This window comes from Bos taurus, chromosome 1 (genome assembly GCF_002263795.3).
Source record: "Bos taurus isolate L1 Dominette 01449 registration number 42190680 breed Hereford chromosome 1, ARS-UCD2.0, whole genome shotgun sequence".
Classification (NCBI taxonomy): domain Eukaryota; kingdom Metazoa; phylum Chordata; class Mammalia; order Artiodactyla; family Bovidae; genus Bos; species Bos taurus.
Window position 1 is genome coordinate 2,979,783 of NC_037328.1, and position 18,227 is coordinate 2,998,009.

At 47.1% G+C, this 18,227-nt stretch overlaps 1 protein-coding gene across 10 annotated transcripts in view; it reads right to left on the reverse strand.

The window, feature by feature from the left end:
- EVA1C (eva-1 homolog C) overlaps positions 1–18,227 on the reverse strand; it is a 145,203-nt gene that overhangs the window by 43,203 nt on the left and 83,773 nt on the right. For 9 of the 10 annotated variants that reach the window (XR_009493455.1, XR_009493453.1, XM_059883498.1 and 6 more), the window contains 2 exons: positions 12,416–12,496; positions 10,615–10,704 (listed from right to left, as the gene is read on the reverse strand). The exons of the other annotated variant lie outside the window; for it this stretch is intronic. Coding sequence is in view for 7 of the 9 variants with exons in the window: in XM_059883498.1 (XP_059739481.1) it covers positions 10,615–10,704; positions 12,416–12,496 (171 nt within the window). In the remaining 2 variants the exon portion in view is untranslated. The remainder of the gene's footprint in view (positions 1–10,614; positions 10,705–12,415; positions 12,497–18,227) is intronic. 10 annotated transcript variants of the gene reach the window in all.

Here is an 18,227-nt window from a genome sequence, read left to right on the forward strand (position 1 = left end):
ACAAAAAGCAGTTTGGAGCATGTATAGTCAATATATGTATGTTTATGAGAGGGCACATACCAAAGGACCTGAGAAGCTGAACCTTCCTGAGTTCATATGCAGACCTGCCACTCACTAGTTGTGTGACTTCTGACAAATTACATCACCTCTCTCTGCCTCAGTTTTTTTCACCTGTAAAATGGAGCCCAAAGCCCCTTTCTATCATAAAGTTGAGTTACTTTCTATGATGCTCTCAGAACACTCAATGACACATAACAAATGTTTAAGAAGCTGTCAGCTATTATTCATTGTAGTAAACTTTGAAAAATGAATTACATATAAAGTATGAGTGTAAGTCCTAAGATATTAAATGTTACACAGCTTAATTTCTTTCAGATTAAAAAATAAACACAAATAAAGGTTCTGGTAATGAAAGTTCAACATCCAAATGATTGTATAATAGGAATAGAAGTAATGCTAATTTGTACTATGTACCCTGGTCTAAATCCTAATATACGTTTAATCCTTACACTAGCCCTATGTGGAAAGGACTATTCCTCTTCAGCTCTGTATCCCTGGAGGTACTAGCATTCCCATTTGGGGAAGTAACAATCCAGTTAACTTTCCTATAATATAGATCAGGAGCTGATAGATTTTTTTTCCTATAAGGGGTCAGATAGGACCTATTTTAGGCTTCGTGGGCCTCAGGATCTGTGTGGCAACTTCTCAGCTGTGCTGTTGTAACATGAAAGATGATACAGATATGGCTGTGTTCTAATAAAACTTTATTTACAAAACCAGCCTGTGGGCTGTACTTTGTGAATCCCCAACATAGAGACTCAGACTGAGGGTGGCATGGGGAGCCACCGTCTGAGCTTGGTTGGCTTCTTTAGGTGGAGCCAGGACAGGAACCCAGCTCCTGAGCTGTGAGCAGCTTGTGAGATGAACATCTACAACCACTGTCACGTGCTCCTACGTCTCCACAGAACCATCCTCCTCCAGGCACACAGCCCCCTGTTCACTCCACTTGAATAATGACTGTTGGCTCTGCTGCCTTGGTCCTTCCAAGGGACACAGACTGGAGGTTCAGATCTCAACGGCTGTTACGTTTCATGTCCAGTCAAGAAACCCAGGCCCTGTGATCTGACGGGAGAGCTCTAAGTGGGACACGTTATCTTCGTGAAACGTGAAACTTCCCCGGTTGGCTTCCTTCACTCGCAGTTCAAGTCACTGGTGAAGTCACCAGCCTCAAATGTTCTTTGTTGCCACCAGCCCTCTGAGCACAGTCTCATCACTCTCCCTAAGTCACAGAAGTCTGAACGCGAAGCTGATTTTGGCGGGGAGAGGGGCAGTGAGCTGTGTCTGCAATGCAGACAATATATTATAACATTAAAACTAGTAAATTTTAAATAAAAATATTAAAACATTATAAAAATAACAACAACATATTTTTCCCAAGAGTTAAGGTTATTTTGATTCTGGAAGTGTTGTTAGTCACTCAGTCCTAACTCTTTGCAACCCCGTGGACTGCAGCCCACCAGGCTCCTCTGTCCATGGAATTCTCCAGGTAAGAATACTGGAGTGGGATGCTATTCCCTTCTCCGGGGTATGTTCCCATCCCAGGGATGGAACCCACATCTCTTGCACTGCAGGCAGGTTCTTTACTGTCTGAGCCACCAGGGAAGCGCCAAGATAGTTTGAAGATTTGGTCGACTGGAGGCACATCTTTTGTGTTCTATTTCTGCGAGTGGTGGTAGAACTGGGATTGGGAGATGCTGGCATTTGGGACACAGCTGTGAAGCCATTAAGCCAGAATATTACAGAAAATGATGCTAAGACCCAAGGCCCTGATCTGAGGGGGCAAATCCTTTCTCCTTCTCCCCTTGCATGTCAAAGCCTCTGCTGGGAGTGGACTCATTGCTTCTGACTCCACTGCCACCTTCCTTTCCCTCAAATCCTCCTCCTTTCTTGTCCCTGCTGCCCCCTGCCCCCCACCTCCCCGCCACTGCCCCACCAAACCTCTGGATCATTGTCTTCTCCAATCCCTCCTGTCCTCATGGTTCTGATATGGGCTTTCGGTGCAGCCATAATTCAGCTTCCCCTCCTCCTGTGAAAGCGTCAACTTTGAGCCCACCAACAGCCAGGCCAACAACATCACCTCCTGCCATGCCTGCAAGGACTGCTGCCGATGGCCAAACGGACTCCCACCCGTTTGTGACCTTTTCCAGCCAGCCCCATTCAGGACAGGCCAGTTCCAGGCAGAAATACCCCAAGCTGGTCAAGCTTCTGGGAAACAGTGATCACCCACAGCCCCCTTCTCTCCTTGCCCACAAGACCATAATTTCCAGCAAGGGTTTCATGGGCGAAGAAGGAGCTCAGGCCAGGACAGAGGCCTGCCTCTGCTCCAGACAGGTGGGCTAGTTACTGTTTCCCCTTCCTTCCTCTCTCTCTCCTTCCCCAACCCTATTTCTTTTTTAAAGAATTAAACTAACCATGTTGTTGTTTAGTAGCTAAATTGTGTCTGACTAGTCTCGATCCTATGAACTGTAGCCCTTCAGGCTCCTATGTCCAGGGGATTCTTCAGGCAAGAATACTGGAGTGGGTTGCCAGTTCCTTCTCCAGGGGATCTTCCCGACCCAGGGATCAAACCCACACCTCCTGCTTGGTAGGCAGGTTCTTTACCACAGAGCCACCAGGGAAGCCTTAGGATATGACACATTCTCTTTATGGGTCAATATATGGCCTTCCTTTGTATTAATTCATTCAATTAAGCAATTTAAATTCTGTTACCAGCACCTGTGCTGTGAATAAGCCCCCTGAGTGGGAGCTGGACCTTAACAATACCTGTGTCTAACCTGTGGGTTCCCCCCCCACCAGCCTCCCCTCACATCAAGGTAACTACCACCTACATTCCATGGTCATTCCTCCCCTGCTTGCCTTTTTAATACAGCATTCTGCATCTCCATGTATTCCTAACAGCTTTATGAAAAGGGTGTAACATTACAGCTTAGTGTCTGGGCTTTGGCGTTTGCTTTGAACCCAACAGTATATGGCTGCATGCTACTCCGCTGTCTTGAAGGCACCGGTTCGTTCACGCAGTCGCCAGGCGGCGGGCATCCGGGGGCTGCCAGGTTCCTTCTGTGGGCCTTAGAGCCGCGACCACTCCTGCAAATGTCCCTGGGTCAACACGTGCAAGTGTTTCTCCCCGGTGCTGACCTAGGAGGGCAACTGAATGAGTTGTAAGATGTGTGACTTTGGGGAAATGTGGCCAGGGTGGCTTCCGGAGCGGCTGCAGTGCCTGAGAAATCGCGTGACTCCTCGTCTTCTCCAGCACTAGGTATGGACAGGATTCTAGCTTTTTCCCAATCATATGGGTACAAAACTGTATCTCGCTGTGGCTTGACTTGTATTTATTTCCCCGGCCCCCAATTATGTATCCATCTCTTCAGATGCTTACCTAGTCTCTCTTGTCAAAATGCTGGCTCATGTCACATGCCCACTTTTAAAACTGGGTCTGCGCTAGGTATATCTATGTATACATACAGGTTCCATATATTGTTGATATTAGGCATTAGACACCATATAGATGGTGAATGACCTGTATTTTCCTATCATTAAGGTGTCTTTGGATCTAGTGAACTTATCTGAAAAACAGGAAGGATAACACTTCTCCACCTTTCCCGCACCCAGCTGCTCTCCTCTCTCCTTTCCTGCCCTCCTCATTCATTTTCCCCATTGGAACTGTAATCTTTTAAAAAATGCACATCAGATCGCATCCTTGTCCTACTTAAAACCTATAACCCTCTCTCTCCGCCTATAAGATAAAAAGCAAACCCTGATCACACCTATGAAGCTTGCTAGAACCTGGCCGGTGCAACCAGCCTCCTCAAGTTCAACTCCAAAGCTTGAGCCCCTGCTTTCTGCTTTGCGGCCACTGGCCTCTCTCCGCCCTCACAGGAGCCAGATGACGTGGCACCTTGGTGCTTCTGCACACGCCGTTCCTTCTGCCTGGAATGTTCCTTCTCCCCCTCCTCATCCAGGCCTCTGTGCCCCATGCCCAGCCTGGACTCAGTCCCCCTGTCATTAGATCTCATAGCCTCTCGAATGTCGCTAAGTCTCTGAGTGTATTTTATCCTTTCTCACCGCAAAGAATGCAAGCTCCCTGAGCTCTGGGGCTGAACGGCCTTGTTCTTCGCCCAGTCCCCAGTGCCCAGTCCTAAGTAAGGGTGACACAGCTTTCTGCTGAGTGCTGGAAGGGAGTGGCCGTGGATCTACAGCACTAGGCTTGGTGGCCTAGGGTCGTGGGCTCCATGATGTTAGCTGCCTTTCTTCCTCTCTCCCTCTGCTCTGGGGGGTAGGGGTGGGTGGGACTGGGGATCTGGATTCTGGTGCCACCAGAGCTTCTCACTCATCAGACCCTAGGCACCTCTGGCTCCCAAGAACCTCCTGCCAAGTGATCACTCTTCAGGCCATTAAACCAAGTCTGCTGAGATCCAATGATCAAAGATGGAAAACGTGGCAACTCTTGGGCCAGCCAACTGGAATCGAGGTTTCCTAGTCAACTGAGCCAACTGGTCTGCAGTCACAGAATCACAGGTGTTAGCTGATGGAGCCATGGCTGGGAACTGGCCCAGTTCCTCCGGTTCTCACTTGTCCAAAGCCACCACCCAGCTGGGACCCAACCTCGGGTCAGAGCTCTCTCCAGAGCCCCAGGCTTTACACTAAGAGGACGCCGTCTGTTTTCTAAAATCAACTGGACCACTGTAGGCTTTTGTGACCCCTTTGCCTATCATGAGTGTGCATGCTAAGTTGCTTCAGTTGTGTCTGACTCTTTGTGACCCAATGGGCCGTAGGCTCCTCTGTCCACGGGATGCTCCAGGAGAGAATACCCATGGGGTGGGTTGCCATGCCCTCCTCCAGGAGACCTTCCCAACCCTGGCTCCTGGGAGATCTAAGAACCCACATCTCTTAAATCTCCTGCATTGAGAGCTGGGTTCTTTACCACTAGCGCTACCAGGGAAACCCTTTGGGAGGTAACAGCTAGGAAGGCCGGGGTCTCCAAATGGAGGAAATGGGCTGCAAGTGTCAGACATGTTTATCTCTCTTAAGCGGCAGGAGGAAACAAACTAGTGAGATATATATATACACACACACACACACACATATATACACGTATATTTTTCCCCCCTTCTCTATACAAATTTAAAAGGAGGTTTCTCTTAAAATACTGTGTTGCCATAATGACACCTGGTTCCACCTGAAGTTAACTATTCTCAAACCTTGAGTTAACCAATGCCTTTTTCTTATGGAATGTTTGTCTTAAGCTATGCTAATGTGCTATGCATTTACCCCAGACTCTGTCTTCAAGTCGGTTCGCCTAATGGCTCAGAACCTACTTGACAAACCAGTATGTTATACTCAGACATTGTTCTCCTAATCTATGTAAATGAAACTATTTGTATGATAATCTCCCTTCTACAAGATTCAAGTCATTCATTTTATGGCCCGGGATGAGTCGTCTGGTGCCAAGATTATCCCAAAATATATCTTATGGATGAGGGGCCTGGTGCCATTCTGAGTTTTAAGCCATTCCTTTTTTTCATAAACAGACTGCTAGTGACTATATAACATCCAGCTAAAAACTAGCAGGGGGGTACTCTTTCTGCCCCCTTCTGATGCCTATGTCAGAAGCTTTCTTTATCTCCTTTATACTTTAATAAAACTTTATCATACAAAAGCTCTGAGCAATCAAGCCTCGTCTCTGGCCCCGGATTGAATTCTTCTCCTCCAGAGACCAAGAATCCCGGTGTCTTTTTGTGGGTCAGCAATGACCTTTCACCTTTCCTATTATATATTCTGTTAAAATAAAGGCATTAGACTCCCTGTTAAACAGAATCCTCACACTGTGCTATTGTCAGTCTTACTCTCATTTGGCCTTAGTTCCTCGCAGGTCCAGTGAATGACTTGAATTTCATCAGTGGTAGCAAGCCCTGGGGAGTCTCACCAAGGTGGCCTGTGGCCTTTAAGGTCCCTTGACTCTTAGAACTCTGGTCTGAAGCCAACACAGCTCCAGCTCAAACGTACTGTATCTAAAAAAGACACCAAGAGACTGGGCAAGAGTTCCATCCTGAGGGGCCCTGCTACCATCAGGTGAAAAAACAAGGCCTGCTGGGCCTGATCTGACAGCACTTAGGGATGTGATAGTAACTTTCTGTCATGGAAGCAAAGATTAGAGCCCGTGGGAACACTTCAGAACCCACACCTCCGTGACAAGGCGGTGCTGATTTCCCATCCTTCTCCCTGACAGGGGATCATGTAACTCCAACTTTGGAATGTGTTATGATACTTCTGTTTCATTGTGGGTCTGTCTGATACCCTAGAGCTCCTTTCACATGAAACAATGACGCCCTCCCAATGCAGGAGAAATGCTGCATTCTCATCCATGACCCCAGTTACCCCCACGCACCCCGAAAGTCCACAGTGAGCTCTGCAGAGGCCGAGGACACACACAGGCCCGAGCCCAAGGCAGGACCAGAAATACTAGGCTGCAAAGGGCAGGAAATATTAATAAAATGCTCACTAGATGGAATGGAAGACATCAAGTTCTGAGCAAGACTAAATAAATATCCTTTGACACAATCTTCAGCTGAGCCAGCTAACAAAGTCACTTCCCCAAATCTCCAACACACACACACACATTCATACACACACAGACTCACACACATATACTCACAGAGAGAGAGAGAGACACACATCCATCCCTTTCCATTTCCCTAACTTCAAAAATTTTCTAAGAGCTTCTTCAGACCCATGATCTAAATTCTAGAATGAATTCAATAAATATGTCTATATTATTGAGAAGAGGGTAAATTCAAACGTGGGCTTCCCCAGGGGCACCGTGGTAAAGAATCTGCCTGCCAGTGCAGGAGACACAGGAGACGTGGGTTTGATCCTTGGGTCAGGAAGAGCCCCTGGAGAAGGGAATGGCAACCCACTCCAGTATTCTTGCCTGGCAAATTCCACAGACAGAAGAACCTAGTGTAGTCTGTGGGGTCACAGAGAGTTGGACATGACTGAGCGATTGAGCACACACAAATTCAAACACTCCTATGAAGATGTCTCACAGACCATTTAAATGGCTCAAAGAGAAATCGTTCATCGGGAACCCTTGGATATTTCTGTGTCCATTCCACCAGCCTCTGCGTCTCCACGTCCCGGGATAAGCCCCTTGACTCTGGGTTCTAGTCTGTCGGTCTCCCACGTGCACTCGGAGGCACTAGTGTGGCCAAGCTATCCGTAGCCTGACCTGAGGACGTGTCCTTTTGATTTGCTCAGTCCATCGTCTATTCGGTGATTTTGCCAGAATCCTCCCAGCTCACTCTTGGTAGCTTCTGTTGGGACCTCTCCAGTAGGAGGGCCTCCTCCTCTCAGTGGGTGTCCAGGGAGCCCAGACCAGCCTTCTGATCACATCCCTACATGGAGGATGAAGATGCCACTGAGAGCTGGCTGAGGCACCACTTTCTAGTGATGCTGATGGTGATACTCTCATCATGAGATGCTCGTGTTGAAACGGCTCAGCCTAAGGTCCTGCCCTTCACTGCAATGTGCTGGCCTAACCAGTGAGGAGGATGCTGTGAGCTGGGGACCATTCAGAAGAACCACCCAGAGAGTAACATGCCCAGGAAATTCACAGGCAGGGGCCCCTGTCCCCCTAAGGTTTTTGTGAGCCTCTGTGATTTGATGAATGAACTTCTAGTGGCAGCTCCATTTCATTAACACCTGACACAGCACATTCAGAGTCTCTTTCTCTTTAACATGAAATTTTGGCTTGGCCTTAGAACGTGCCTAAGCATCCCTTGATAAAACCCAATAATCCACCGAGTCTGTACATTCCTTAAAAATTGGATACTTACAAATAGCAAATACCAGTGTTGATAAGGTACAGGATAGCTCATGAGACCAGAGGAGGACTCACCATCTGGTCATTAATTAACTGTTAACTGTGCATCTACTCGGTGCCAGCTCTGTCTCAATCACTAGGATATGGCAATGATGAGGATGACAAACATCTGCAGTTGAAACCTTAATGTCTAGTGAAAAGATGGGTGCCTAATAAGTAAATCTCTCCAATGACTTCTGATGCTGATGCTGAAGCTGAAGCTGAAGCTCCGATACTCTGGCCACCTGATGCAAAGAGCTGACTCATTGGAAAAGACCCTGATACTTCGAAAGATCGAGGGCAAAAGGAGAAGGGGGCAGCAGAGGATGAGATGGTTAGATAACATCACTGACTCAATGGACATGAGTTTGAGCAAACTCCAGGAGATGGCGAAGGACAGGGAAGCCTGGTGTACTGCAGTCCATGGGGTCGCAAAGAGTTGGACACGACTGAGCAACTGAACAACAGCAAAAATGACTCCTTGGAGTAATAAGTGTGCAAGAGGAGAGATAGGGATGGAGAGAAGCTAATTCAGACCTCTCAAGGATATTAGGTTTCCATCCTTCAAAATTCTGAAGGGCACATGTCTCTCTTGGAGAAGCTGGAGGGCAGGTTTTGTATCTGTTGAGTCAGATCCTGCCCTGCTGCTAGCCACTCAGTGTCCTCAGGCACATGGATCAAGTCCTCTGAGTCTCAGCTTCCTTGTGTGCAGAAGAGAGGATGAGTCCCTCACTGAGGGTCATTACTACTTATTGTAACCTCTGAAATTCATGCACTGAAACCTTAACCCCCAGTGTGACTATATTTGGAGACAGAACCTATAAGGAGGTAATTAAGTTTCAATGGGGTCATACGGGTGGGGCCCTGATCCAACAGGATTAGTGTCCTTATAAGAAGAGACACCAAATGGAATCTAAAATATGACACAAATGAACTTATCTACAGAACAGACTCACAGACATAGAGAATGGGCCTGTGGTTGCCAAGGGGGAGGGGAAGGGTGGGGGAGGGTTTGACTGGGAGTTTGGGATTAGCAAATGCAAACTATTATATATAGGATGGATAAACAAGATCATAGTGTATAGCACAGGGAACTACATTAATTACACTACTATAGCTTGTGATAAACCATAATGGAAATGAACATGAAAAAGAACGAGTACGTATATTAATATATGTATAACTAAATCACTTTGATTACAGCAGAAATTAACACAATACATTAAATCAACTGTAGTTCAGTTAAAAAAAAAAGAAGAGACATCTAGTGTTTTCTTTCTCTCTTTCCCTCCCTGCTGTGTGAGGATACGGGGAAGGCTGTCTACAAGCCATGAAGACAGCCCTCACTAGGCACCAAGCCTGCTGGAACCTTAATCATGGCCTTCAAGCCAGGAAGAAAATACATTTCTGTTGTTTAAGTCACCCAGTCCACAGTCTCTTGTTAAGGCCGCCTGAGCTGAACAAGACAGTTATTGAGGAGAATGGCACAGCCGAGAGTGGCCACAGCACACAAGCCTTGTCACCACTTCTCTGTGTGAAGCATTTCCATGTTGCCTTTCCACCAAGGGGCTCTCTAAGGACTCTGAAAATATGGGATATTTCCAACAATAAAATCCCTTACATCGCTTAAGTTTGACAATTATCAGGAACAGAAGTGGGATGGTGGTTAGAAAGGAGAGGATTCTCAACAACCACACAACCACCACACAGGGAGAATATTGGTAAGAAGGTCCCAAGCCGGAATACCAGCTCCTGGATTGAGGTGTTTCCTCAAGCCTTTCTTATCCTCTATGGAAGGCGTACTCCAAATAGCCCCAGGTCTGGCAAGGGCTCGAATAAGTCATGCCATAATGCATTCTGTTACCACGTATTTCACAAAAGTCTTCGGAAGTTTTGGCTCCCTGAACAGAGTCAGGCAGGCATTGCCGAAACTTGCAGTCAACATTCCAAAATACGGCCCATCCAGAGGTTAGCAGAGAGGCTGATGAGGAAAGACGGTGTGCACCATTCCCTCGAAGAAGAGCCATTCAGGCTCCGCTAATTAGGGAGGATGGAGTCTGATTGATCCTTGAGGGGAAGATTATCCAGGGAAACCCTGGCAACCGCAAGCAGTAACGCTGGTGACTCAGAAAGGGTCTCTGCCTCCACAGACCACGACCTGTTTTGTTAAGTCATCTTTCGGCTCAGTGTTCTTCCAGCCAAGGGTGGAATTCAATAATCCTGTGCCCTTCCCAAGTTTTCGAGCTGGAAAATGCATTCCTCAGCTTCCTACTTTGCAAAGCGGAAAATTCCCCTGGAGACCAGCTGCTGGGGAGTGTGACTTAAGCTTTTGTGGTTCTCTTGTTGATCGCCAGTGGGACCAGTACCTAAATTCAGATCTCTGTGCTTCTGGACTGTAGAAGACTGCAGTTGCTGTGTCAAATTTAAAGTCTGTTTTCTATAATATTTTATTTGGCTGTGCTGGGTCTTACTTAGTTGAGGCATGCGGGACCTTTTTTTGTTGTTGTTGCAGCATGTGGGATCTAGTTCCCTGACCAGGGATCCAACAGGCCCCCTGCACTGGGAGTGCAGAGTCTTAGCCACTGGACCATCAGGGAAGTTCCCTGCTTTCTTTAGCCATCCAAGTGTTACAATTAAATAGAGCATTTGTGAATAAGAATTCAGTAAATCCATCTAGGAAGTTTTCAATTACCTACCTCTAATGTAAGCAAATGCTGCCAACGAGTGGCTGACAATCACACCATCTTTCCTCAGAACCCTCGGTTCCCTTGGGTCAAGGTCTACGCCTGTTTCATAAAAAAAAAAAAAAAAAATTGCAAGGCTGATTAATCACAACTGTTCCTAGTTTTCACTTTGTTCCTAAACCAGGACTGCCATCATAAATAAAAAGTCACAGAAATCCAATAAGTGGACAAAATTAGAGATGACTAAGCCAGAAAGCAGAGAAGGCAATGGCAGCCCACTCTGGAACTCTTGCCTGGAAAATCCCATGGACGGAGGAGCCTGGTAGGCTGCAGTCCATGGGGTCGCTAAGAGTCGGACACGACTGAGAGACTTCACTTTCACTTTTCACTTTCATGCACTGGAGAAGGAAATGGCAACCCACTCCAGTGTTCCTGCCTGGAGAATCCCAGGGACGGGAGAGCCTGGTGGGCTGCCGTCTATGGGGTCACAGAATTGGACACGACTGAAACAACTTAGCAGCAGCAGCAGCAGCAAGCCAGAGAGCATTTTAGCAGACAGTCTGAAAATATTAAGTCATGAAAGGGATTTAGAAATTCTAAAATGTGTTGGTTCCAGCTTCATTCATCCACTGTACTGCAGAAAGGAAGACATTTCTTTTTCCATTCTAAAGGCAATGGCACTCATCATACCTCTGGGAGATTTAATAATGTCCCACTTAACTATAGAACTGCTGTCTGCTCTGTTGACCACAGATAAGAAGGCCTTGAATTATGGAGGGAGGTTAGCTGGAAACGTCTTTGGAAATGATAGCAAAATGCAGAGCAGATCTGGTTTCAGATGCCTGGTTAGGTTGCTGCGATGGAGCTTAGGGGGCCCCTAATGGGGCAGCTTATGGGCTCTCGGGACCCCTGGGAATGTTAGATAGGGTTTTCAGGCCCCTAATGGGGCAGCTTATGGGCTCTTGGGACCCCTGGGAATGTTAGATAGGGTTTTCAGGTTTTCAGGGTTTCCACTGCAAGGGGGCCAGGATATTCATGGGAACCTTGTAGGAGCCCTGTTAGAAACAGCAGAGAGGATGAGAGAGGCAGAACCTGGTGGACAGTTGGAGGGGCAGAACTAGAATATTAACAGTAGTCATCCTAGGCTTTGAGACTAGGGAGGAGTTCTGTTTTCTTGATATTTTCCTGTGCGTTCCATATCAAGCATACTTTACTTTTATACTTAGAGGGAAAAGACTTCATAAATGGAATTCAAGTAACACAAGACCAACTCTCAACCCACAAAGTACAACATCTTATACAGATTGTCTTGGGGGCCTCTGTAGTTTCTATTAGGAGCCCCAAGAGTCTAAATTCCATTCTAGATTTGATTTTCAAGACAAACCCAAAATGTTCATTCCCTTATTTACCAAAGCCCAGGGAAAGCCTCAGGCAGAAAGGCATGTATGGATGGAGGTCTGAAGGCCAAGCCTGGGTCTAACCCTTCAGGTTCCCAAATGGGATCGTCTTTCCAACAAGCCCATCAGATAATCGAGGAACCCCAGATTTACTTCTGAGCAGATCTCCTTTTTCAAGGTGATTTTTTTCCTTTAGGAAATGAAGGGGAACAGGAGGATTTACCCTACTTATAGTTCAAAACACCACAGGCTGGCCACCATGAGTAACCATCTGCCACAGCTCTGCCATTCTCAGAGCTGGCAGCTCACACACCTGAGGGCCCTTTGTATCCTAACCATGGGCATCCACCTGTGGTCACGTGGGGCTGTTCACCTTCACTTAACGAGAAATCCTGATAGTAAGCCATAAACATTACCATAGTCGCCATCTTTCTGCTTCACAGAAGGTTTTAGATTAGCAACTGATGGGTCAATTGCGGTGAGTATATTCTTGGGAACTGAAAACCAAAAAGAGATATTTTAGATACTTTGGACACTTAAACAGATCTTTAAAATGTCCTGTAGATAAGATTAAAAAGATCAATTTTCTAATCAGTACATATATCATTCACTCTGCTTGTCCAACACACTCACACAGATACACCAATGGTACCCATACGATCATCAAATGTCCCAGAAAGGTCTATCTTGCAGTATTAAAAAAAAAAAAAAACCATGGAGAACAAATAAAGAAGATATGGTATATCTATCCCATAGAACAATATTTAGTTGGCTACCCTGGTGGCTCAGTGGGAAAGAATGAAATGTAAGAGCTGCAGGTTCGATCCCTGCCTTCGGGAGGATCCCCTGGAGAAGGAAATGGCAACCCACTCCAGTATTCTCGCCTGGGAAATCCCATGGACAGAGGAACCTGGTGGGCTATAGTCCAAGGGGTTACAAATGAGCCAGACAAGACTTAGCGATATGGTATATCTATCCAATAGAATATATTTAGCAATAGCAAGGAGTGGCATCCAATCACTGGGGTCTTCTTGGTTTGCTTCCAAGACCCACCTTGGATACCAGAACACACAGGCACTCAATTCCCTCATATAAAATGGCATCTGATTTGCATGCAACCCACCCAATATCCTATTGTATACTTTAAACCATCTCTAGGTTACTGACAATACTTAATACAATGTAAATAGTCATAAGTGAAAGTGAAGTCGCTCAGTTGTGTCCGACTCTTTGCGACCCCATGAACCCGAAGCATGCCAGGCCTCCCTGTCCATCACCAACTCCCGGAGTCCACCCAAACTCACGTCCATCAAGTCGGTAATGCCATCCAGCCATCTCATCCTCTGTTGTCCCCTTCTTCTTCTCCTGTCCCCAATCCCTCCCAACATCAGGGTTTTTTCCAATGAGTCAACTCTTCGCATGAGGTGGCCAAAGTATTGGAGTTTCAGCTTCAGCATCAGTCCTTCCAATGAACACCCAGGACTGATCTCCTTTAGAATGGACTGGTTGGATCTCCTTGCAGTCCTAGGGACTCTCAAGAGTCTTCTCCAACACCACAGTTCAAAAGCATCAATTCTTCAGTGCTCAGCTTTCTTCACAGTCCAACTCTCACATCCATACATGACCACTGGAAAAACCATAGCCTTGACTAGTCAAGGCTAGATGGACCTTTGTTGGCAAAGTAATGTCTCTGCTTTTTAATATGCTGTCTAGGTTGGTCATAACTTTCCTTCCAAGGAGTAAGCGTCTTTTAATTTTATGGCTGCAATCACCATCTGCAGTGATTTTGGAGCCCCTAAAAATAAAGTCTGACACTGTTTCCACTGTTTCCCCATCTATTTTCCATGAAGTGATGGGACCAGATGGCCATGATCTTAGTTTTCTGAATGTTGATAATAGTTAATACAATGTAAATAGTCACAAATACAATGTAAATGTATTATTGTAAATAGTTGTCAATGTGGAGTAAATTCAAGTTTTGCTTTTTGGAATTTCCAGGAATTTTTTTTCAAATATGTTCAGTTCTGTGGTTGGTTGAATCCATGGATGTGGAACCCACAGATACAGAGGCCGACTGCTAAAACATGGATAAACCTCAAAAACATTACGCTCAGTGAAAGAAGCCAGACACAAGACCACATACGGTATGATTCCATTCATATAAAGTCTCCAGATAAAGTCAAGTGTATAGAGACAAAAAGTAAATTAGTAGTTCCCATTGACTCAGTGGTAAGAATCTGCCTGTACTGCAGGAGACAAGGAAAACACAGGCTCCATCCCCGGGTCGGGAAGATCTCCTGGAGGAGGAAATGGCAACCCACTCCAGTATTCTTGCCTGGAGAATCTCATGGACAAAAGAGCCTGGCGAGCTATAGGCCAGGGAGTTGCAAAAGAGTAGGACAGGACTGAGCGACTGAGCATACACAAGACCAAGGTGGGGATGGGACTGACCACATGTGCCCACGAGGGAACTTTGGGGGATCATGGAGATGTTTTAAAATTGGAGTGTGGTGAAAGCTGCACTTGTGTAAATGCTCAGACGTGTCCGACTCTTTGTGGCCCCAGGCCCCTCCGTCCATGGGATTTCCCAGGTAAGAATGCTGGAGTGGGTTGTCATTTCCTTCTTTGTGGGATCTTTCTGACCCAGGGGTCTCCTACCTTGGCAGGCGAATTCTTTACCACTGAGCCATCTGGGAAGCCTGGTTAAGGCTGAAAAGCTCTGAATGTTTACCAGAAATCACTGAATTGTTTCTACATGAACTGGGTGAATTTTAAGGTATGTAAATCACACCTCAAGAGCATTAATGCTGAACATCAACTTCCCTGAGATACAGTGAAACAAAATGAATGGAACTAACTCAAAACCCACCACTGACCTCTCCCAGCTGCAATTCTGCTTTCTGCCCACAGCTCTTAACTCATCTCTTTCTTAATAAGCCTACAGAGAATTCGAAGGCTCTGTGCTAGAATGGCAGCTCTCTGTATTGTTAGAAAGGATTACCAAAAGATAAAGAGAGAGGGCAGTGTAATAGACTCCTATGGAAGATGGTTCAAGAGTCTGCCAAATTGACCCTAAGAATAAACTATCCAGATCTCAAGACCCTCCAGGCAAGGCAGACGTGATGGTGGCAGGAGTCAAAACAGGAGGGCAAAGCACGAGTTCTGAAGACCCCCGCACTGCAGCCCAGCTGGGAGAAGGGAGAGGGAGCCAAGTGTTTTTGCTGCAGAAAACTGTTTATTTTTATTTGTTCTTCAGCCCAGCTGGGATCTGGGAGAAGTGGCAACAGGAAATAGAAATGAAGCCAATACAAACTGGGCAAGTTCAACTGTGCTGACTTTTTTTTTTTTTTGCAAAAGCGCTGGTAAGACATTTCTAGCAGCAAGAAAACCTCATTTCCTTTCTCAACGTGCTTAACAGAAGTCTTCTGGGGGATGTCCCAGGACGTTCCTACATTGTGAATATTCCACGAGCAGGAGGCCCTGGTGCCTTTGTGAGCGTCAGCAGCAGGGGTCACTTTTCAGGGCGGCACGGTGACATTACTGGAGGTGGTGGACACTGCCCAGCCCTTCCCCAGGAATGCCCCTTGGCCAACAAGCCCACTGCTGGTCCCAGGACCCCTGGTGGTACCCCGGAGAGCTGAGCTGTGCTGCCCCGGGTGCTTTCTGATGAAACAGGCTCTCCATCACTTCTGCACCCTGATCCCTCGGCAGGCGTGAGCTTTCTCTGCAGGAGTGGTGCTTCTTTCCCATGTCTCATCTCTTGGCTTGTTCTCAAGATACAGTAGGAGGAGAGCTGGGATCCCTGAAAATGCCAGAGGCTTTTCAATGCAGGAAAGACGGACTGCTCAGAAATGAAGGACATTGTGGGATGAGTTTTGCAGAATAAAACGTGAATTGCCTGTGTATGCTATAGATTGGGCTTCCCTTGTGGCTCAGCTGGTAAAGAATCCGCTTGTGATGTGGGAGACCTGGGTACGATCCCTGGGTTGGGAAGATCCCCTGGAGAAGGGAAAGGCCACCCACTCCAGTATTCTAGCCTGGAGAACTTCATGGACTGTATAGTCTATGGGGTCACAAGACTCGGACATGACTGAGCGACTTTCACTTTTCCACATGCTATAGCTACAGGAAACTTGCCCATTTACTGCTGGAAAATGGCTCTCACGGTGGGAGAATCTTTTCGGACCTTTAAAATAACAACAGTTATGAACACACCTGTCAGATTCTCGTATGTCCTGTTTCAAACTGATTCAGAATAAGGACAGACGCTGGGTGTGAATTACTACCACCCCACAAACCCATCTCCATTTGAGGTGAAAAGTGTTAGTTGCTCAGTCCTGTCTGACTCTTTGTGACCCCTTGGACTGCAGCCCACCGGGCTCCTCCGCCCATGGAATTCTCCAGGCAAGAATACTGGACTGAGTTGCCATGCCCTCCTCCAGGGGATCTTCCAGACCCAGGGATCAAACCTGGGTTTCCTGTATTGCAGGTGAAGTCTTTACTGTCTGAACGACTGGGGGAGCCAGCAAACCACTTTTCATGGAGCTCCCACTGAGCGTGGGCTCCTGTGCTCAGCATTTAAATCACGCCTCTCGTGCAGTCCTCTTAGCGAAGATGTGTAACACCCCCATCCCTGCAGATGGGAAACTGGGGCTCAGAGACGCACGATCACCTAGTCAAGAGTGACGCTTCAATTCCTAGTCTCACTCATACATGCCCTTGCTCTCTTCTGTGACACGGGGACATTCAGCCTCTGGCAACTGGATAAAGGAGAGGATGAGACGGTTGGATGGCATCACCAACCCAGTGAGTGTGAGCAAGCTCTGGAGATGGTGAAGGACAGAGAGGCCTGGTGTGCTGCAGTCCACGGGGTCCCAAAGAGCCGGACACGACTGAGTGACTGAACAACCACCACCACCAAGACACAAAGCGATTCCCACTCAGATCGTCCCTCTCAAGTCTGTTACATAAAACCAGAGATGATGATTCTAATGGGCTCCAATGGTTTGCTAAATTTAGGCAGGCCCCCTTCCCGAATTTATTTTCTCCCTGAATGAGTCTGTGTCAAGCCTGGACCAGAGCAGCTTTAATAAAGAAGCCTCCACGGGTTGAAATGAGAGCCCCAAGTAATTTTTCACATCAGAGACAAAAGAGACCTCTGCTTTACTGCTGTTGTTTTTCACTAGGCACCCACATTGCACAGGCATCTCCGAATCCTGGCATCCCCTCATCCTGCCTGTCCCAAACCTGCACCACCCATTCCTCCTGTCCTCAGTCCCAGCACTTTCTATCCCTCCTGTCCCCCAATGCCAGCACCTACTGAAGGAGGTACCCCGCATTCTGGCACCACCATCCTTCTTGTCCCCACATCCTCTTGGTGCCCACCTCCTGGGAGGAGCCGCAGACTCCTCATGAGGTCTGCATGTTTCCTGTCCCTCTCAGAAACTGTCAGGGCAGGGATGCAGGATGTTCCTCTTTCTCAGTGACCCTCAGGATCACTGGCTTTGGGCCCAGGGAGAAGTCCTCTCCGAGAAGGAGAGGGGGAAAAGCTGATCAAGTTCTCTGGGTCTGCCTCCTCCTATTAGGAAGAAAGTCTAAAACCTAATCCCACCCAAGAAGTGTGGCTAATAACTAAATTGGATAAAAACTGAGAGCCAGGACCTCATGCATTAAAGAAGAGTGCTCAAGCAAAGCAAAGCAAAAGAGTGCTCAAAACAGAGCAAAAGAGTGCTCAAGCAAAACACCTCCCAGCACAATCTATGACCAAGGGTCTGACATCAGCCAGACCCGCCACCTACAGTTCAAAGAGCAAAAGGCCTGCACCCTGGATCACTCCCCTGAGGGTACACGGAGAGGCTGAAACTCTAGCCCAGCCAAGGAGCAGTGAGGGAGGGAGAAGCAGGATTAACTGAAGCCAAAAAATAGGAGGCATGTTCTTATTAAAATGCAAATTACTTACGTTCCCAGAAAAAACCCTCCAAAGGCTCCCCTCTGCCCTTAGTGTTAAGTTGCTAAGTCATGTCCAGCTCTCTGTGACCCCTGGACTGTAGCCTACCAGGCTCCTCTGTCCGTGGGATTTTCCCAAGCAAGAATGCTGGAGAGGGTTATCACTGCCTTCTCCAGGGGATCTTCCCAACCCAGGGATTGAACTCAGGTCTCCTGTACTGCAGGCGGATTCTTTTACTGTCTCAGCCACCAGGTGCCCTCAGCTACAAGCCAATCCTCAGT